Source organism: Equus quagga, chromosome 3 (assembly GCF_021613505.1).
Source record: "Equus quagga isolate Etosha38 chromosome 3, UCLA_HA_Equagga_1.0, whole genome shotgun sequence".
NCBI classification, from domain to species: Eukaryota; Metazoa; Chordata; class Mammalia; order Perissodactyla; family Equidae; genus Equus; species Equus quagga.
The window spans coordinates 14,552,377-14,575,266 of NC_060269.1; the positions used below are offsets into that span (position 1 = coordinate 14,552,377).

A 22,890-nucleotide genomic window follows, 5' to 3' on the forward strand; every position below is an offset into this window, starting at 1 on the left:
CTCATAATTACCTTGGAAGCAGTCAAGATATCCTTCAATAGGTGAATGGATAAATTGTGGTACAGCCAATCAATGGAATATTATTCAGAACAAATAAAACTAAATAAAATTTTAAAACAATTATGAGAATAAATTTTGAAGCAGTAGTCCCTCTACTTTCATATATGTTTCAAATTTCTATAATGAAAAATTTTACACATTGCATATACCCAGAAATTCCACATCTAGAATTTTATTCTGTAGATATACGGACATATTGATCAAAAATTTATGTCAAAGGATTATGTAGTGTTGTTAGTAATAGCAAAAGCCTGGGAACAACTAGCCATCCATTAAGAAAGAACTGGATAAGTAAATTATACTTCCTTTACACATGGGATGCTACAGGGCAGTTAGCAAGAGGCAGCCCTATGTGTAGAATGTAAGCTCGCTCCAGGAGGAAAGGAATCATCTTTTTCTGTTCACTAACGTGTCTCAAATAACGAGGATTGTGCCTGGCACATGGTGGGTGTTCCACAAATATTTGTTAAATAAATGAACAAGGAATATTGTTACGTTTTATTTTTTTTTAAAGATTGGCACCTGAGCTAACAACTGTTGCCAATCTTTTTTTTTTTCTGCTTTTTCTCCCCAAATCCCCCCAGTACATAGTTGTATATTTTAGTTGTGGGTCCTTCTAGTTGTGGCATCTGGGACACCGCCTCAGCATGGCCTGAAGAGCAGTGCCATGTCCGTGCCCAGGATCCGAACCAGCAAAACCCTGGCCTGCCAAAGTGGAGAGAGCAAACTTAACCACTCGGCCAGGGGACCGGCCCTTGTTACACTTTTTTTTTAAAGCAAGGTACAAAACAATGTGCATATAATGTGACTTCATTTATGCAAATAAAAAAGATATAAATATATATGCATGAATATATGTATTTTAAGTCTAGAAGGATACATAAGAATCTGATAACCATGAAGAAAAAATGGAGACTTGTAGTTAGGGAAGGGAGATAGATTTTAAATAAAATTCTCCAAGGGAAGAAAAGTAAATATGAACAAAAATTCAAAAAAGAACTAAACAATGCCCCAATAGAAAAATGGGCAAGATATGGCTAGGCAACTCACAAAAGAAGAAAGAGAAATGATCAGTGCTCAAACTAATAACAAAATGAATGCCAATGAAAGCAATAAACGATCTTTTTTTTACCTATCAAATTTACAGGTTAAAAAGATCCTCAAGGGGCCTGCCCGGTGGCGGAGCGGTGAAGTTTGCACGTTCCACTTTGGCAGCCCGGAGTTTGCCAGTTGGCATCCTGGGTGCAGACCTACGAACTACTTGGCAAGCCATGCTGTGGTAGGTGTCCCACATATAAAGTGGAGGACCTTGATGGGCATGGATGTTAGCTCCGGGTCAGTCTTCCTCAGCAAAAAGTGGAGGACTGGCAGCAGATGTTAGCTCAGGGCCAATCTTCCTCAAAAAAAAAAAAAAAAAGACCTCAAAATGCAGAATTGGCAAGGTTAGAGGGAAATTAGGCACACTCGTCACTGCTGACGGCAGTATAAATTGGTAGCTTTTCTGGAGGGCAATTCAGCCCTCGACAATTTGTAACAAAACGCGCAATAAAGTTACATACCTCCCTCATGTTTAACACAAGCCATCCAACTGTCAAGAATCAAACAAATGGGAAAGTTATTTGCACAAAGAGATTCAAAGCAGTATATAGTAGTCACCATGGGTAACCCTGCTGGTATTTGAATACCAGTGGCATAGTTTTCAGCATCACAGCAACACCCAGACAGTATGACAACCAACAGACAGGTGGTGTGGATCCCTGACCAGAAACGAGCCTGGGCTGTGGCAGTGAGAGTGCCAAATCTTAACCACTAGAGAAGATACATATATTTGTTTACCAATAGAAGACTAAGCAAGTAAATTTTAGCATGTATATTCAATGAAATATTATGCAGACATTTAAAATTATTTCTCTCTATACTTCTGGATTTGGAAATCTGCTCACAACATATTGTTAAGCGAAAAAAAAAACAGGTCACAAAAGGAAAATACAAGGATTTCCATTAAACAATGAAGAGAAAAATTTATGAAACCTGCAGCAAATGTCATACTTAAAGGTTAAACATTAGAAGTATAATAATTAAAATTAGGAATTAGATAAAAGACAAGAATGCCACTGATTACCAGGAATACTCAACTTTGTACTGGCTGTCCTAATCATTGTAGTATGAAGAGAAAATAAATAAACTGCATCAGTTTGCAAAAAAACAGAATTCAGTATTTGCACAATCTGACTGACCACCTAGAAAATCCAAGAAAATCACTGAAAAAGTATTATTACAATAAATACAAGAGTTTAATAAGGGGCCAAATACAAGATCAATGTATAAAAATCAATGGCTTTCTTTTATGAGCAATAACTACTGAATATCAACCAAAACAATAAAATACTCAAGCATAATCTTAAGCAGGAAAATCCAAGAATGTCCATACGAGGTAAACAATCTAAGCCATCATTAAAGGACACAAAAGAAGATGTTAATTCTTCCCCAAAATTATGTATAAATTCAAGGCAATCCCAACCAAAATCCAAAGATGCTTTATTGAATGGAAATTGACAAATAGATTCTTAACTTTTTATGTGAAACCCACACATATCTCCCACAAGAATGGCCAAGAAAATTTTGAAAAATGAAGATAAAATGAGAGGGACAATTGTCCTGCCACAGTGTATAGTTATGGTGACAAAACAGTGTATATATATATATATATATATATATATAATTTTAAACTTCAGTATAACAAAATAAAAACAAACTTAAAACACAGACAACTAGCCAGGAGAAAATAGTTTCAATTTTCAACTGACAAATGATTAATGATTTTATGTATATATGCATACACATTTAGTGATTATATACATATATATAGTCATTACGTATGTATTCATTATGTATATAGCCGTTATTTATCTCTAATATATATAAATTATTATAAAAAGATAAATAACCTATTAGAAAAATAGGTAAAGGATATGAATAGGCATTTAGAGAAGAGGAAATTACAATGGCTAATATAAAACAAGAGAAACAAACTCCCTCATAATTTTTCAAATCAAACCCATTTTTTTTTTTTACTATAATGGCAAATTTTTAAAAGACTTATAATGTCAAATAGTATGATGAGTGGAGGGATATACACTGGCACAGTCATTTAGGACAGAGATTGTCAGAATCTACCAGGTCTTGAGATTTCTAAACCAGTTGACCCAGTAATCACACTTCTATGAAGACAATTCGTAGAAAAATTGGCAACAAACTTAATGTCCTTCAATAGTATACACCTGTTAAATAAATGCTGAGGGCTTTATACAACAATTTACAATAATACAGATGATTCTACAGTCATTAAAACTTTTTAAGACATATGCTCTGGTTACTATTGCTATAAATCTCTCCGACTTAGAGACTTAACCACCAGGACTCAGGCAGGGCACGGTGAGACCGGCGGCGCTCCGCTCAGCAAAGTCCGGAGCCTCCGCTGGGAGGACTCGAGAGCTGCGGGTTCTTCCTCAGCTAGGGCCTCTCCCTTTGCCTGGGCTTCTTCAGAATGATGATGGCCCAGGACATTCCAATCTTATGTGGTGTCTCAGGGCTCCAAAAGCAGGTATTCCGTTAAACAGTGGAGAAACTGCATTGCCTTTCCTGACCTGGCTTCGTAAGTCAGACAGTATCACTTCTGCCATTTTCTACTGTCACAGCCTGCCCAGATTCAAGGACGGGGACATAGACTCCCTTTCTCAACGTCAAAGTCACATTGTAAGATCATGTGAGATGGGAGGCACTGTTGTGGCCATCTTTTGGAAAATACAACCTGCTGTGACATATTAGAGAAGAAAGCAAATTGCAAAATATTTATAGTCTGATGCCATCTATATTTAAAAAAAACTTTTGTGTATATGCATGCAAATGTGATTAAATATGACTAGATAACTGTGCATGGCAAATACACAGAAAATCATTTAAAAGATATACCCTAAACTATTAACGACAGCTAGCTCTGAGGAGGGGAGTGAGATTACAGAAGCGGGAGATGGAAGGGGCCATTCACTTTTCCTCTAATGGGTTGAGACTTTGCAATAAGTTCCAAGTTGGGATGCATACAGGTCAAGAAGTAGTGTGTCTGGAAAACTGCATGCAAGTAAAAATGTGGCATGAGACATGATCTGGTGCCAATCAAACTACCCCAGCTCAATTTCTTTTTTCTTAAAGATTGGCACCTGAGCTAACAACTGTTGCCAATCTTTTTTTTTTTTTTTCTGCTTTATCTCCCCAAATCCACTCCCTGCCCCGCAGCCCGTACATAGTTGCATATCTTAGTTGCAGGTCCTTCTAGTTGTGGTATGTGCGACACTGCCTCAACATGGCCTGACCAGCAGTGTCATGTCTGCGCCCGGGATCCCAAATGGTGAAACCCTCCGCTGCCGGAGCAGAGCGCTCCAACTTAACCACTCAGCTACAGGGTGGCCCCTCAGTTTCTAAAAGGCATGATCAGGTGTCCAACTACTCAAATGTTAGACCCCACTGAGATAAGGGGGAGATGAGGGGAAAACATCAGAATGGATGTCCTGATGCTTGCGCCAGGCGGCCCAATCTGTGGCTAGACTTGTGTTTGTATGTTAGGGACTCTAACAACTCATGAGCTTCTGTGTGTTTGCTTTGTATCTCTTGAGCTTTCTAGTAAAATGTCCCTCTTAAAAAGCACAGTTTGCTCTCAACTGTAATCACAGAAAAAAGATATTTCCTACTTATCAGGATAGGTAGAAACATGAGGGCATCCATTTCGCCAAGTGCTACCCCGGATCCAGACTCAGCATGTGGGTGGAGCTAGTAGCAAGAATAAAGGAAGTAAGGTGTGGGGTGGGGGTTTCCTGAATTTAACCATTTTCAACTGAAATTATTCAAGCCTCTTTTTATATGTAGACTCAGTCTTTATTTTTTTATTATTTTGGTGAGGAAGATTAGCCCTGAGCTAACATCTGTGCCAATCTTCCTCTAGTATGTGGGACGCCATCACAGCATGACTTGATGAGCAGTGTGTAGGTCGGCCCCCGGGATCCGAACTGGTGAACCCTGTGCCACCGAAGAAGAGCATGTGAACTTAATCGCTACGCCACCAGGCCTGACCCTACACTCAGCATTTAGTAAGCGTGTATTATAAACGTTCAGATTCATAACACTTTGGAGTTAATACCAAGGCTTACTGTAAAACCACAGTAATCAAGACAGTACAGTAATGGCATAAGGATGACCCTATGGAACGGAATGGAGAAGCCAGAAACAGTCCCAAACTTATACGGTATTTGACTTTTGACAGAGATGCTAAAGCAATCCAATAGGGAAAGGAAAGTCTTTTCAAAAAGTGAGAGTGAGGGGGAACTGTTCACATAAATGGGGGAAAAAAGAACCCCAATCCTTATCTCGTACCATACACAAAAATTAATTTGAGATGGATAATAGATGTAGTAAAAGTTAAAACTATAAACCTTCTAGTCTAGAAGAAAGGATAGGAGAATATTTTTGTGACCTAGAAGACAGGCAAAAGCTTCTTACAGAGGACGTAAAAAGAAATAAACATAAAATAAAAAAGTGGATAAATTTAACTTCAAAATTACAAATATCTGGAGCCAGCCCTGACAGCTCGTGGTTAAAGTTCGGCGCTCACTGCTTCGGCGGCCGGGGATTCACTTCCCAGTTGCAGAACCACACCACCCATCTATCAGTTGCCATGCAGTGGTGACGGCTCACATAGAAGAACTAGAATAACTTATAACTAGGATATACAGCCATGTACTGGGGTTTGGGAGAGGAAACAAAAATTACAAATACCTGTTTTAAAGTCATTGTTAAGAAAATCAATAGGCTAGCCATGACCTAGGAGAAAATTATTGCAAAGCATATATCTGAGAAAGGAATAGTGTCTAGGATATATCGAGAAGTCCTATAACTCAATAATAGAGAATAAACAACCCCAAACAGGGCACTGAAACAAGATTCGAGTAATGCTAAGTGTAGAAAAATAACCAGGCATTTGAGGAAAGAATTAAACCAATACCCTTACCACCCTCATATTTTACCCAAACTCTGAATACAATGAAAGAATCATTTAATATTTTTTAAAGATAATGTTAATTAGCATAGAGACATGCCCATCAAAAAGGAAATCTGATATAAAAATAAATATTTACTTCCATCCATTAACCTCATCCTCATTAACTCTTCAAAAAATATGGGTAATAATAAGTCACTCACAAAAAAACTGAGTTACACATAATTATATTTTTATTTCACAGCCTTTTAAAAAATATAAACCACTAAGTATTTTGAAAAACATACACGGCATAATCATTTTAGCAGCCACAATATTATAAAAATAAAATAACAGAATGAATTGCACAACAGAATGAAATAATCTCTGCTGACTCACTCTGACTAGCAATACAAAATGTTCACTAGGAACGTGAAGTGGATTGACACCACCATTTTTCCATTACCAACCACCACTAAAGCCAATCACAGGCCCTATTCCCAGGAGACCATTGTGTTTACACAGGAACATGTGCAATGTGTCGATGTGAAGTTAATATCTTGAATTTAGTTCCAAAATATCATTTCTCCTCTGGGAGACAAGTTCAATGGCAACATGGAGTAGTGAAGATCACGGAACACCAAGCACATGACTGGTTCAAACCTCTCCCAGCTAGTTCTAAGCACAAGAAACAGAAAAGTGTCTACTGTGCTATACAATACAATAGCCACTAGCCGCAAGTGGCTATTTACATTTAAATTCTTTAAAACTAACTAAAATTCTTAAAATTACTTCCTCAGTCACACTACCCACATTTCAAGTGTTCACTAGCCGCATGTTGCTAGTGGCTACTGTAGGAGACAGTGAAGATACAGAACATTTCTGTCATCACAGAAAGTTCCTTTGGACAGCCCTGGATGTGGGAAGTGTTTCTTCTCCCTTCGCTTAGCCAGGATGTAGGCTGCTTATGGAAGCAGCTTTGAGAAGCAATTCTTCTCCCAGGATATTCCTAGGGTGGGGTGGAGTCAGAGAAGGGAGTCAAGTAGCGTTTCTTTTCATAGATTACCCTGCCCTGTGCATGAAAAGGATGATCCTTTTATGGGGATCAAATACACAAACCAGGCTCCACCAAAAATCTGTCAGGAAAATTAGGGAAGAGATAAACAAGGCAGATGGGGAAGTAGCAAGGTGAAACATTCTTTATCCCATTCTAAACCTCCATAAAGAGATTATGTCCACCAAGAAAGTGTGCAGGTTTCCCAGGTCCTCCTCTAGAAAATCCTGATGTGGGGCAAATATATTGGCTGAGAGAGGTCAGTCCTGGCATGTGTTTCGTGAGAAAACCTAGCATGTCTTCACTCTGCTCACTTCCTCAGAGCAGAGCCCGGTTCTTTGGAGTGTTGCCAGGCGTGAAGGAGCTGTAGTTTTGATCTGTTTCAGACCTTATACTCCTTTACAGCTGTATTCTGTAGCCAGGGCACAGACTGCTGGTTGTCCACCCAAGATCCACCATCGTCTTCTTCCTTATCAAGAGAACTCAGATTTTAGTTGAAGGCAGTTATATGTCCAGCTACAAAAATTACATTTCTCATAGCAGTAGCCAATGACACAGTCTGGCCAATGAGATGTAAGCAAAAGTTGTTAGGCTGCTGAGAAAGCTCTTTAAAGGAAGTGGATTCACACTGGCACGCCCTGTTTTCCCTTTGGGCTTCCTCCATCTTCTTGTGGGGAGTTGAAGCAACTGTCTTAGAACCTGAGGGAAAAGCCAAGGGGAGCTCAGGAGGGGCCACCTTGACCCTGATACCTGTGAGTTGCTGAACCAACACCAGCAATAGCCTGCCCCCAACCTCCTTGTCACACAAGAACAAAACGAAACCCCTACTTTGTTTAAGCCACCATTCAGTCCGGCAACTTCGAGACAGCAGTCCATCTTGATTCCCAATAGGAAAGCAAGATTCCCATCTGAAAGTGAAAAATATCTTGCCTGAAGAATCTGTATACATTCAATAAGTTCAAGTAATAGTAGAGTATAATAAAAGTTGGTATAAAAATTTTAACTTCCACCCACTCATGTCTACACAGACCAAGAGAGGAGGAAATGATTAGGCTTATTATGCGAAATAGCTGCTAGTAAGGAAAATAAGAGGATTTTTAGCTCAATCCAGCAGGAACTTTTTTCTGAGTGCCTATGATATTCTGATTACCATTCTAAACACAGGTCTGCCCTTCTGAAGACCCAAATTCCTATACGATAAGAGGCTAACTACTCAGATAATTAATGAGATCATTACTTAATCTATAACTTTATTCTGTGTAGACAAAGTAAGAAATGGAGAGTTGAGAATTTATTTCACTGATTCAAACCAAAAAAAATCAACATCAAAGATCTACAACTCAATTGTCAACTTTCCCTTGTATGTGACACACATAGCTGACAGAGAATTCCTAATCCCAGAGTTTTAATGGCAGATTTAGCTTAAATAAGCACAAGGACCTCAGAGTAGCTATACAAATTAAAAATGAAGTACAGTACTCTGCAAATGCTTTCTATATACTACATTAGTACCATTGGTATTCTAAAAGTCCCTAGATTAGTAGGTATGAGTTAGAAAAAATAAGAATTTCCCACTATCCTAAATGGTTTAACCATTTACAATGTTTAAAATTTTGGCCATTTAAAAAAATATAATTCTATTGCACTTATTTTGAAACTATAGACAAAATTGGAAACATAAAATGTCAAGCCAAAAATGGGATATTGCATATCTTTTACTCACCTACTTCCAAGTTCCCACCCCTGCAAGTGAACCAAAAACAAATCCTGGCACCTTGTCATTCCCAGAAAAGCCAGTACATGGCACACTCTGGGTAAATTTTCTCTCTTATTCTGTGGAATTGCACCAGATGGCATCAGTCCTGCATCTACAGCTGTGCCCTAAAATTGAAGTTCAGACATAGGAATCGACTTTATTAGACATTTTAGATTTTGCAGGTGTGAGTGTGATGTCATTCTCATTCAACTTAAAATGGTTATCTTTCCAAGTAGAACGGCAGATTCACCGCACTTGCAACTTCCGAAATCAGTGAAACCATTAAGATTATCCTAATAAAATTTGAAGTCATTTTAAACAGTCAAAATTCAGAAAGAACAATGAAGCAAGAACAACTGAAATAAAATACTAATATTACATAATAATCGAATTATTATGGCCCATTTCCTTATAACGTAAGAAATTCAACTCGGCTTTTAGCATTGCTGAAGAGTCACTAAAAACCTTTTATTGAAAATAAAACATAGGCATCTTCTATAATCAAGTTACACTTATATAATGAACAGTTATTTTAAATGTTGTTGACTTTTCAAATGTTTTCATGTCTAGCTCATATGTACCATGTCTTCAAAAACAGACTTTGCATAGTGATTTTCAGGACCAGGGCGTGGTCAGTGGATGGAGCAGCCAACATGTACAAGCTTGGAACCGAGACCACTGCAGGTGTCAGAGTAATAGATCAAGAACGTATACAGGTAGCAAAAGACGTGAGTACAAAAAGTGGTTTAAATTTGGGAGATCAGTCTATATTGAGTTTCGGAAAAATTATGATTTTGAATAAACGAATAGAAAAAGACAGCTCATATACTGGTGTCAAAGATTCAAAAGCGGAGTCTCTAACAAAGCAAGGGCAAGGAAGGAGACCAACAGAGCGAGTTCTGAGAGCAAACGTGAGGATTCCCAGAGTTCAGGGCCAAGTTCCAAGCAGAGATTGGGCAATAGGAATTAATATTTAACTTTTGCTTGAATAAGTAGAACTTAGTAACTAATGAATTCGATTACAAGGAGGTTATAAAATGGCACTGGATACAAGATAGAAACGCAAGCACTCCTTTCACAGGAAACAGAGTGAGGAGACCCAGCAAAGAGTTTGGGACTCTTTAATACTGGGACGGCCGCCAACTACTCCAGGAGTTCTCTAGAGCCTCTCTAGAAGACTCAGGGGTGGTTTACACCTCTAGACACCAGCGGTGCTGCCAGGAAGATTAAAGGATCACAAAATCAAGAAGTCAAGTAGGTGATTAAAATAATTTGCATTCTGGTTATTTATAAAGTATGAAGTGATTGTTTTCCACCCTTGTGAACAACTATAATTGCTAATCAATTACTCCCACGCTCATCTTCAATGTCCACATTAACCATTCAACTCTATAACTAAATGCCACCGCAGAGGTTCAACCAATCAGAGAACTATTGTTCAAAGTACAATACAGAATCACTGCGGTTGATACTGGGATTCAAACCAGGGATTCTAACCAAGTCTTGTTCTAGCCCTGATAAAGAGAGGTGTGTATATAAGTGAGAATTTGCTAATGACTTTATGTTTAAAATAAACCACTTACTTCGCTAACAACAGGTCTATTCTAGCAAAGTGAAACAGAAAAAGTGGGAAATTATCTAAATGTCTCAGGCCAGAAACTTTATCCATAATTATTCACTTAAGTGAGACTATTTTTGCCTTCCCTTGAATTATCAAAATAATTGTCTTCTATTTCACTTTCATATTATCAACTTAGGCAAAACTTAGTATGTCATTGTTTTTAGCTCTCTACGTGGTCTTCCTTTGTGCCTAAATTAATATTTTCAATATTACCGTCAAGACATGGATGGCTTATCCTACCCTAACATGACTGAACCCAAATCTTCCCTAACAGAAGATAAATTACATCTGCCTTACATATTCCACTCCAAGAACCCCTGCACTGTTTTCCAAAAGAGCAGAATGGTTATCAAAATTGCAAACACTCCTCACATCCCCGTCTACTTTCCATGATCCTCTACCCAGACACCGATTCTTGCATTCAGTTAGGCATCAGTCTGGCTTCTTGGCTCTAGTAGCAGCTCACCGGTTCTGAATGGGAGAGAGCCCTTTATTTCATTGCACCCATTTCCTCCAACCTAATCTCTCACTTTTTTAGGCCTTGAGTCTTCAGAAGTTTAGCCACAACCAGGGACAAAGTGAAACCAAGGATGGTCCCCGCTTACCATTTGCAGAAAACTTCCCTCTCGGGTTGTCAGGGTCCTCTCCAGGCAGCGTCCCCCATCACCGGGCTGTAAGCGCAGCTGCGGACCTCGGCATGCCAGTCCGGGGCTCGGCTCCAGAACTCGAGATGATGGAACTCGTGGAAAAAGTGTCTGGAAGATGAAGTGGTTATTTCCCAAACTCACATTGCCCGGAGAGTGCTCGGGGCACCCTGGTGAGTTTACTCCTGCCCACCACTCTTCCCGCAAATGCTCTAATCATGTAACTGGAAAGGACGATCTCGCTCCTCCGGTCCTCCTTCCCCCTTTGCCCTACAACGTGTGAAGGGTCACCTCTTTTCGGCAGCCCTCCAGGGAACCTCGAGGCATCTCCCGTACGACTCTCACTCTGACACTCACCTTCGCGTGTTCCAGATTCTAAACCCACCCGGCGCGGCAACCTGCCCGCACCGACGGCGTCGGTGGCTAGAACAGGAGTAGGGATTAAGGCGAGGGAGGGATTCCTCATAAAAAAATGGGCCACTGAATCCTCTCTCCCCGTCACCGCCAGTCGAACCCCTTTCAGTGTCTACCAAAGCGCCAGGACATTTAAAGCAGTATTTGGAAAACTTCAAGTGCGCCCGGTTTCCCTCTGCCTCCCGTCCCAAAGCCCACACTCTTTCTCAGTAATTTGGATACCTAGGTTGACATTCGACTTTGTTTGGAAGTGGCTGGACTGAATTATCAGAATAATTTAGCTTTCCACCCTTTGGGTACAAGCTAAAGTGGAGTTGGACCGGGAAGAAGAGATTTTAGGTGCCTGAAGCCACTCCGGCTCCAAAGGCCGAATTTCTCTCTTCTCCACCTCTCCCGGCCCCGGAAAAGCTCGGGCTCGGTCCCCCAGAGCACAGCGCCAGCCCAGACCCCATACGCCCCCGTCCTTGGCACCCGACCGTGCCGCGAGCCCCAGCCTCCCAAAGGAGAGAAGCCCGCTCCTCTGCCGACCCCTCGCACGCCCGAACCGACCTGCCGGCGCTGCAGCCGAGCCCGGCACCGGAACCAGGGCGGCCGCGTGGACTGAGAGTCGAGGCCGAGACCCAGGCCGGCGCCCGCGCGGCTCCGCGCCCTCCCGCCCGTTCCCGCGCCTCGTCGCTCACACCGCTTGCTCGCGGGAGAAGCCCCAAGGCTCCCGGTGCAGCGAGGGGCGACCGGGCTGGAGGGCCCCGGCCGTGCTGGCCACGGAGTTCTTCAGCTGCTTGATGACCACGAAGAGCAGCAGGAAAAGTAAGAAGAGCAGGAAGAAGAAAAGCGCCAGGTAGAGCAGAAAGTTGAGCTCCCACTCCATGCTGGAGGCGCCGGCGCCCGGTGGCCGTGCGCGCCGGGTGCGGGTTACCGCGCCGCCGCTGCTCCCACCTCCGGGGCTCCTCCCGCCGGCGCGAGGGTGCCCCGCCTTGGCCGCCTACTCCGGGGTCCGCGTTCGGCGTCCCCCAGCTCGGAGGAGGCGCGCCAAGGAGCTGGTGTAAGCTCGGCTCTCACTGTCCCCGCAGGCACGGGAGCTTCTGCTTCGCTGAGATCCTCGCCTGCGCTCTTGGCGACGCGAGCGGATTTTTCTAGGAGCGAACTTCAGCGGGCGGAGACACGAGAAGAGGTCACAGCTCAGCCTCCCAAGGGATGTTGGGGCTGGTGTTTTGCAAACGATCTTAAGATTTCCACCCCCAACATCCAGTGAGGTCCCTAGCCCCTCCCTTCCTAATTAATTTCTTTCATTATTTCCCCCCTGTCCCGGCTTTCCCAAAGGGCAGACGATGCCATGGCCCAGAGACCCGAAAGAATTAATGGTGACAAGGAAGTTGGTCTAAAGGGCTATGAGATGACTTCGTGCTGTGAGATGACGAGGTGCTGAGTGAATGCAGTTCAAGCTGCTCGCTCTTTCGAGCCGCAGGCGCGCTCAGGATAAACTGCGCTTTTCTGTAGAACAGGTCATTTAGAAAAGCATTAAGAATAAAACGCACTTCAAAAGCTATATTGTACAAAGCTTTAGAATGTTAACTTGAATTGCAATTTCCTTGGTGAAAAGCAAAAACAAAACGACGACAAAAAACAATTTACTTAAAGTTGTCCTTTGAGTCCCTCACGCCTCTCTGTATTTGATTAGGATCACCCAAAGCCCAGGCGCCGCAGCTCTTACAGTCAGATGTCAGCCAGGGCCGCAGTCGTCTGAAGGCTTGTCTGGAGCTGGAGGATCCACTTCCAAGATGGCTCACTTACATGGCTGGCAAGCAGTGCTGGCTGTTGGTGGGAGGCCTCAGTTCCTTCCCATGTGGGCTTCTCCACAGGGCTGCTTGGTTGTCCTCACAACGCTGTGCTGGCTTTCCCCAGAGCAAGTGATCCAGGAGAACAGGGCAGAAGCTGTGGCACCCTGTATGGCTAGCTTCAGAAGTCATCTACCATCACTTCTGCAATATCTTGTTAGTCACACAGGTCAGCCCTATTCACCGGAGTCGTCGAAGGACGCGAACAGCAGGGGGTAAGGATCGCTGGGGGCCATCTTGGAATCTGCCTATCAAACCTGCTAATACAACAGGCTATCCTTACCCACTCTGTGGACCTCCAACTTTATTTCATTCTTTATCTGTGATGATACGGGAGAGCCCCCTGGACTGAATTCAGGGCATAAGGACTGACGTATACTTCCCAGATTATTTAATGGGCTGCCGGTAATAAATGGCTGTTCCAGTGATGTCAGGGGGCTCAAAGAAACAGGGAGGAATGGAAAAAGCTGTGAACTGGAAGTCTCCAGGACCTGATTCTAGTCCAGCCCCACCTGTCAGTGATCCACTCTACTCTCTGTCCCCTCACCTGGAACACACCTTCCTTTTTCCTTGGGTTTGTTGTGAGGATCGAAAACAGTAGGATGTTGAGTAAGAGTGTGTTTTGCTAGGTAATGTCAGATACTATTATTACTGTGTTACTGAGAGTCTCCACTGTTATAGACAACTGTACAAAATTTCCAGGGGGGCTGGCCCAGTGGTGCAGTGGTTAAGTTCCCACGTTCCACTTTGGCAGCCTGGGGTTCACCGGTTCAGATCCTGGGTGCAGACCTACACACTGCTTATCAAGCCATGCTGTGGCAGGCGTCCCACATAAAATAGAGGAAGATGGGTGCAGATGTTAGCTCAGGGCCAGTCTTCCTCAGCAAAAAGAGGAGGATTGGTGGCAGATGTTAGCTCAGGGCTAATCTTCCTCCAAAAAAAAAAAAAAAAATTTCCAGGTCCTAGGCCTCTCCACCGAGCATCTTACTGTGTAAGGAATCTCTCTCTCTCAATAACATTATTGATCCACCTTGTAGACTGTGGAGTGCTGGAGCAGGCTCATAAAATTTTTTTCAAAACTTTTGCAAGCCATTTGTTAAAATATAGCTATTATTAAAAATCAAATCATATGAACTTATAATTAAATTAACAACAAACCTAATAAATACTCAAAACTCATCACTTCCTAATTATTTTACTACTTTTTATTTCACTATTTACTTCAAAATTACCTGTGCACTGGAGGTTATTTACATCTGTTGTAGCCGTATGGCTGAAATATTATATAACAGTATGTTACTGTACCTCTCTTCCCAACTGTGTTCAGATGCTATGTGGGTAGCCTGAAATTGGCCCCGGTGGGAGTGTTTGCCCTGTGGAAATGTACAAATGCTACAAATCAGGGCCAGAGAACCAGTCGTTAAAGTTTTACCAGCTCACCACTGCTAGCAGGGCTATTGAGGAAAATGTGAAGTCTTATACAAGTAAAGCAGAGATTTGAGATTTTTTTGACTACCCAGACTCCATACACCTCTGCTCTAAGCACTACATCTTCCTACTGGTAGAATTCTCCATTTTATGTACTCTTGACAAGAGGACAGATCCCAGTGATGGCTTTCCATTGCCACCACATTTATGGAAACCAAAGGGGTGAGGTACATCTTTTACTCACAGTGCAGGGAGGAAGGCAGGAAGAGCCATGCCAGAAACTCAGCCAAATATCCTTGATTCCAGGATTCCAAAGCTTAGGAGCAGATGGAACAGGAGGAAATGTTTGGAGATCAGATGCTCCCAGTGGCAGAGGAGTTCTGAGGGCCAGACCAATCCTGGGAGTGACCTGGGCGTGGCTCTTGCTGCCTGACTCCACAGCATCCTTGACTCTAGCCCTATTCCCAAACTTGGTCCTTCTGCCTCTTTTCTATTCTCTGAGCTTCTACTGGTAAATCTCCTTATTACAGCAATGCATAATGGTTAATGCCAGCTTGCAGATGAGAATACTGACTGATGAAGAAAGCGTTACTTACACAGCTTGCATATATTAAGTACTCATAATCAATAAGGTGTTTGGTGGAAAAGACATATGCCATTTTGCACATTGCAATCCAGATATCCAAGCCATCAAAGGATGGAAAGAGAGGTTAAGTGAACTGCTCAAGGTCGCACAGCTAGCAAGTGGCAGAACTGGGATGCAAACCCAGGGAGTTTGGCTTCAGAGCCAGCACTCTTAACCCCTATGATATACTGCCTGCCTCACAGGGAAAAGTACCCTTTTCTTGTGCATGACCATCAAACTAATGACGTATGTTTTTTCTTTTGGGTGTCAAACTTAAAAGAAACAAATTTCAAGAGACAAATACCTTCTGCTTACACACATCTCAGCTCCTTCCTTTGAAATCTTGAAAGTCAAAGCTTCAAATGAGCCGGTGTTCACCTGCAGAATGCTGGGGAGAGGCCAAGGGGTGAAGGTTTTATGTCGCCAAGCTCAAAGCCATTCCAGTCTTCCTAACTATAACTATTTAGATTGCCCATTTATCTTAGCAGCTTAAATGGATTTATAAATATTAACTAATAAATCCTTAGATTCACTCTCAATAGAATTTGTATTTAAAATCATATTGTTGCCTCTAAAACAATTTATTACATTTATTAGATGCTCCCAGTGCTTTGCAGCCTCTGGTCATAATTATACACCTCATAAGATAGTCTCAATTTCAGTTCGTGTTGTTATAAACGACTCCATAGAAATAAGACACAATCTTTCTCTGCATAAATATGCATATTAATGGAAATCCACAGAAAGAAAATCCATGCATTTTTAAAGGCAGAAAAGACCCCCACTATAGATAAGAGGAAAGTCCTATGCCCAGACTGGTAGGGTGGAGGGAGGTTGTGTCACTACAGTCCCATACCACAGAGTGGACCCCACATACGCTCCCACTTAACACAGCAAGCCTCATCCACCACTCTGTGTCACACTTTGTGCGTCTTTCAGCTCCTCAGTCCCCTCCGCAGGAGCTTCAAAACAACTGGATGTTGCTGAGGGCTGCTGCCATTCCTGGCCACGGGACAGGGATAGAGGGTGGAAGGACAGGGGTCGCCATCCCTTTGCCTGCCACGCTCCTCCCCACCCTCACCGCTGATAAGGACAGGGCTTTTATCATCACCAACATCAAAGGTATTTATGAGAAGCATTAATGTGAGCACTAGAAGAGTGTGTTTTATAAATGTGCTTCTCTGAAGAGTCTAAAGACCTAAGAAAACACCCAAGAAGCCCTGTAAAAATCTACTGGCTGGACTCCAGGATGGAACCTACCTGGACTTACCTGTTGGGGGCCTCTGGAGGACAGAAGCACCTTCCCGAAGATAGGAACAGGATGAGAGTAGGAGAGTAGAGGAAAAGAGATTTCCAGGTACCTTTCTAAGATTGACTCAATTTGGCCTGAAATGAACCCAAAAGAAATGGAAGAGATATTTTGCACCATGCTCTGGCCTCAAAATGTGTTGTTGACCATGACTAGTAGCACGGATTCTTAGGTAACGGCACACCTTTGCAGGTGCTGTGGAGCGTAAAATTTAGACTACAGGTACATGGATTCTGCTCAGATGGGGAGTTCTTTAAGGCACCCATGCATGTGCTGGGGATGTGGGCCATACATTATGGAAGCTCTGCCCTAGTTAGTCAGGGCCTGAATCAGCACCAATGATCCTGACAACCCCTTATGGCCAAAAAATATCCCAGCCATACTATCCCTGAACCTCTGACAGCCCATCTCCCTTGCTCCTGCCCCACACACGAATATACCACCATGTTCATTTCTAGGAGAGACAAACAGGGCTTCCTTGGACTTGCCCCCTATTTACACTCTTTATCATCTCTACAATCCTCTAGGTCAGAATTAGAAAATCTGTGAGAATGTTCACTGTTGTAGGAGAGCAGAAAGGTGAGTTATTCCACCTCAGGGAGTCATATGAAGTTAACAGTATTGTAAAACCTCAACAATGGGATTTGCTCTCCACACCCGCACCTCTTTTCCCATTCCATCCTCAAAAGAATGACTTCAGCAGTTATGCAATGCTTACAAAATGAAATACTCTTCAGGAAATAAGTAAAACGTCCGTGATAAGCTACTTAAATCTCATGCAACCATTTAGGAATTCCAGGGACTCGGAAGGAAGAGAGAAAGGGAGGAAGGAAAAGAAGGAGGGAAGTCTAAGGAAGAAATTTATTTGAGGGGTATGTGGGAGATCATCCTATGTGGGTAGACTTTGAAATCCAGAATCCACCACTAAGAATAATTCTATAGGAAAAAAAAACTTTCTAGACCCTGTCCTTGGTTTATGATGTCTTAAAACACAACAGAAGATGCCCAAGTCTGTCCAATATTGAAATGGAAAAATATTAAATGACAGATTGTGGTAACAGCGAACACTGTTTCTTTAATTTAGACTCTTTCCAGTAAGTTAGCAGGAACATTGGAAAAAGTCGATGTGATGGTGGCCGACTCGAGACTTGATCAATTCTATGTCATGCAGCAAAATAAAAAATATGAGCATTATAGAGCAATAGATCCTTTGTTCCACACAACTTTCATAACGGCAGTGGGGAAACTGTCACCACTAATGGAAGGTCTGCAAGCTTTTGTATGAGCTAACGAGGATCAGAGCTGTGGGGCTGCAGATGCGGGTGCACATACACGAGGCTAAAATTGGACTGCTCTCTGGGAAGAAGGAATTGGAAAAAAGTAGAATTTCTCTGTAACCCATACAGCCTTAATGAAATGCCAGGCTGTAAGACCTGTTGACCCCACAATTAGGTGCACATTTCCAGATCTGGGGATCCCAGCTGCCCTCCAAGCAGACACGAGGGTACAGACTGGCAATAAACAGCCTCAGGTCCCAGTCCCAGCCCTGGGCACTCTACCCTACACTATCCTGCACAGCGCTGTATTTCCAGTCCTATGCACTTGGACATTTATCCTGGTTTCATCTCTTGCTACCTGGGTGACCTTAAACACCTTTGGTTGCCTACTAACACGTCATCCCTCTTTCTTCCTTATTAATAGAACCCTGACTTTAGTCAGGTATCTACCTCTTTTCCCATGCATCCCGTGGGAAACTGTTCTGGGGAAGTGGGTCCCAGTTGGTCTAAAAGTCATTCAGGGAATATGACATTTTTTTTTTGGTCCAGGAGGGGACAAATTGACCTAATCTAATTTAGAAAAATGAATAAAAGTGTTATAAGTCAGTGTCTCAAAAAAGAAAACAAAACCACTGTAGGGATCCAAAGTGGGGAAATTTAAGCCTGGGAATTGTTTACAAGGCTGTTGGACAGATAGAAGCAGCAAAAAGGAGAAGGTAAGGTACCACAAGATTGTAGCCCCCTGAGCTTAAGGAGCAAAAGGGAAAATGCAGTTATCCAGAAACCACAGTCCCGATACCCAGAGCCCAAGGTCCCTGTTACCCAGAGCCTGTGATCACTGTTACTCTCTGCCCACTGTCCCAGTTACCCAGAGTCCAAGGTCCCTGTTACCCAGAGCCTATGACCTCATCCAAGACTTCTCCTGGAAGCTGCAAGCCTTCAATAGACTTCAGAGTTCCAAATAGTGCTATCAGACAGATTCAGCCAGTGCTGCTGTTGTCCATGTGGGAGCACAGATTCCTAGTGCTCGTTGTCCACCATCTTCCCAGAATCCTCCTTCTCTTTCTGTTTTTAATTGTAGTAAAATACACTTAAGATAAAATTTCCCATCTCAGCCATTTTAAGGGTACAGTTCAGTGGTATTAAACACATTCATAATTTTGTACAACCCTCACCACCATCCATCTCCAGAACTTCTTCATCTTGCAAAACTGAAACTCTGTACCCATTAAACAATAACTCCCATTTCCTTCTCCCTTCAGACCCTGGAAACCACCACTCTACTTTCTGTCTCTATGAATCTGACTACTCTAGGTACCTCTTATAAGTGGAATCATAGAGCAATTGTCCTTTTGTGACTGGCTATTTCACTCACCATAATGTCCTCAAGGTTTATCCCTATTGTAGCAGGTGCCAGAATTTCCTTCCTTTATATGGCTGAAAAGTATTCTGTAATGGTTAACTTTATTTGCCAACTTGACTAGGCCACAGGGTCAGCCATTTGGTCAAATATTCTGGGCATGTCTGTGAAGGTGTTTCTGGATGGGAGATTAGCATTTGAATCAGTAGACTGAGTAAAGCAGACTGCCCTCCCTAACGTGGGTGGGACCTAGCCAATCAGTGGGCAGGCTGACCCTCTGGGGAGTAAAAGGGACTTCCTCGTGCCTGACTGCCCTCCAGCTAGGACATAGACTTTTTTCCTGCACTGGGACTTGAACGGAAACATTGACTCTTCTTGGTTCTTGAGCTCCGAGTTTTTGGACTGGAACTGCACATCAGCTCTTCTGGTCTCCAGCTTGCAGACTGCACATCCGGGAACTTTTCCTCCTCCATCATCGCATGAACCAATTCATTATAATAAATCTCTCTATACACACATATACATACATGTGTATGTATGTGTGTGTGTGTGTGTATCTTTCCCATTGGTTCTGTTTCTTTGGAGATCCTTGACTAATACATATTCCATTGTATGTGTATATCACTCTTGTAGATATATTTTATTTTGAATAAAACAGGAGATTTACCACATGATCTAAAACATTAGAATAACCTACTTTGTCTATAGGTTATAGGAAGGCATACACATATCTCTCCTGAAGAATTATTTCCTGTAGAGTTTAAATATGCTTAATGCAGAAAGCCACAATGCTATTTAGCATATATAAAAAACATTTCTAGGGCCAGCCTGGTGGCACAGTGGTTAAGTTCCCACGTTCTGCTTCGGCGGTCTGGGGTTCACTGGTTCAGATCCCAGGTGCAGACCTATGCGCCGCTTGTCAAGCCATGCTGTGGCAGGCGTCCCACATAAAATAGAAGAAGATGGGCACAGATGTTAGCTCAGGGCTTATCTTCCTCAAAAAAATTTAAAAATTAAAAAAATTTAAATAAAAAAATTAAATTAAAAAAAAATTTCTCCTCAGAGATTTCTGTATTTAGAGAGGCCAATTTCACAGTGGTTAAGGTATGGGCTTGGTGTTATTGCCTCTGCAATATGTCATATTAGAAGGCCCTTTGTCATAAATACTGGTTGGAATCTACAACAGAAACTCTTGGTGAGAGACTCTAAGGCCTCCACTTGGAAATATATCTGGACACTCCTTTTGTAACCCCCACCATAAACCAGCCAACAAATGACTGCTTACCCAAGCTCCCTCTACATTTCGTATCAGCTGTCTGGAAGCCACTGTGAATCCATCCAAGGAACCTTCTAATCCTCCCCACTGAGGCCATTGTTTCAGATTAGAGGCTGCTGGCTTGGGAGAGGTAGGGGTTTTTTTGTTCTTTTTTTTAAGGAAGATTAGCCCTGAGCTAACATCTGTGCCCGTCTTCCTCTACCTTATATGTGGGATGCCTGCCACAGCATGGCTTGCCAGACAGTGCATAGGTCCACACCCAGGATCTGAGCCAGTGAACTCCTGGCCACCGAAGCAGAACACGAGAACTTAACCGCTGCGCCGCCGGGCCGGCCCCAGAAGTCTCTTTTTATGGATTCGCTCATGTGTGCTTTCTTTTAGCTTCATAGCTCTGCGCATCTAAACACCAAAATGATCAGTCCCATAGAGATAGCAACCTTTAAAGCATTTTTCAAGAATTCAAAAGCTATGGATTATACACTCATCAATAAAGAGATTGTCCTATCATTTTCTACGACCTGTGAAACACTGTGAAAAAAGAATGTTCAGGGTGCCTGTGAAACTATGGGCATTAGAATACTAATACCGGCTTGAAGTTTTGTTTTGCTCTATTGTGGATACTGTTGGTTGGACTAAGTGATGTTATTACAGCGATTACTCAATAATGAAAACGCAGCTTTCTGACACCTGAAGAAAATGCACATTCCTTGTGGGCTGTGGCACACCTGGCTCTTCTGTGTGGCCCTTCCTAATCACGATCTCTTCACGTGTTGTATGGCTGAGCTGGTGGGCTCTGATTGTCACTATACACTACCAAGAATTTGGTTTCTCCACCCACCTCAGCTGGTGGTTGAACCGTTTCTCACCTATGAGTAGAGATGAACGCTCGACTCATTATACAAACTCAGCACCTGCTACCTCCATATTTTTTTTGGTTCTTCGTGTTTTCTTCTATCTTGTGTGTCTTGTTAGATGAAAAATTAAAAAGTCTGTTGCAAGAGGAAAACAACCATCTCTCAGTTTCATCATTTTGCTGATGTCTTAGCTATATTTATCAATATGATTTTTCCTTCTTCTTCTCCAAATTTCTTCAGAGTCTGGTGTTGTGGAAAGAACACTGGTTAGAAACTGAAGAGGCCTGGGTTCTAACCACCCCTACTAGTCTGAGCCATCTAAGCATTGGGCGTGTCTTTAACTTTTCTACACTTCTGTTTCCTAAATTAGGGGACTGAACATAATCATCTCCATGTCCCTTCCAGTTCCAAAATTCAAATGACTTATCATTTTTACTGCCGAAACCAGGGGTGATGGAAGAGTGAGATTATCTGGGTGAATTGCTTCCAGCTGCCATGATGACAGGGTGGGCTTGGAACCCAGGGTGCCTTCTTTCAGGAAAGCAATTTGTCTAGGAAGAGCCTCTGGCACAGTAACGGAAGAGGTTGGTTAACCACTGCTCACTGTTTGCCCCCAGCCATGACATTTTTCCTTTCACATTAAGTAAGCAGAATTACTCATTTAAGTGTAACGTACATATCAGCTGCTCCCCAAAGCAACCACTTTTTCAGTATGTACAAACCATAAAACAATGTGGAATTTGCTGAAAGGAGACCAAAGGGGAAATTTAGACTACAGAGCAAATAAATATCCATTAGACATTTCTGTTGTTCCCAAAGGCCCTGGTTGGCTGTCCTGGCAACTTCAGGTGCTCTCTCCTTTTGACTCCTTCTTCAACAAAGTTATTTTTTTCTCTCCTTTGTTTTCTTTGTTATGCAGGAAACCTGAGCATAAACTTGAGCTAGCTTCCACCTGTAGGTTTATCAAATTCTCTCTTAAATAAAATGGACAGCATCCACAAAAAATTCTACCAGCTGCCAAGAAGATATTTTTCCCTGAATGTTACATATAACTTCAACTTCTCTGACCAAGCCCAAATCATTTCCAAGTAAGAAAGAGTGAGTGAAAGACCGCGTGTTAATGAGGACTCGCAGGCAGGCTGGTGACCAGAGGGCTTCATGTACAGAGTAACTGCGTGCACTGTTTTCATTCTCTTTCAGATGAGGGTAAATAAAACTCCATCGTACGGGCTTAAAAATGAAGCTTTCCACATCCTCACCACCCTAAGAAAAAGGCTGTATTCATTTTCATCTAATTTTGAACAAAAGTTGATCTCATCTGAAAGATTATTTAATACTAAAGAGTATCAAGT

At 42.4% G+C, this 22,890-nt stretch overlaps 1 protein-coding gene across 1 annotated transcript; it reads right to left on the reverse strand.

Annotated features, from left to right (window-relative positions):
- Window positions 1–6,342: 6,342 nt before the first annotated feature.
- Window positions 6,343–13,645, reverse strand: LOC124237267 (uncharacterized). Its single transcript, XM_046656729.1, has 6 exons — window positions 13,594–13,645; window positions 12,973–13,117; window positions 12,511–12,718; window positions 11,122–11,271; window positions 8,863–9,020; window positions 6,343–8,047 (listed from the first exon to the last, which is right to left on the reverse strand). The coding sequence occupies exons 1-6, from the start codon at window positions 13,643–13,645 to the stop codon at window positions 7,630–7,632; spliced, it is 1,131 nt and encodes a 376-aa protein (XP_046512685.1). The 3' UTR covers window positions 6,343–7,629.
- Window positions 13,646–22,890: the final 9,245 nt, after the last annotated feature.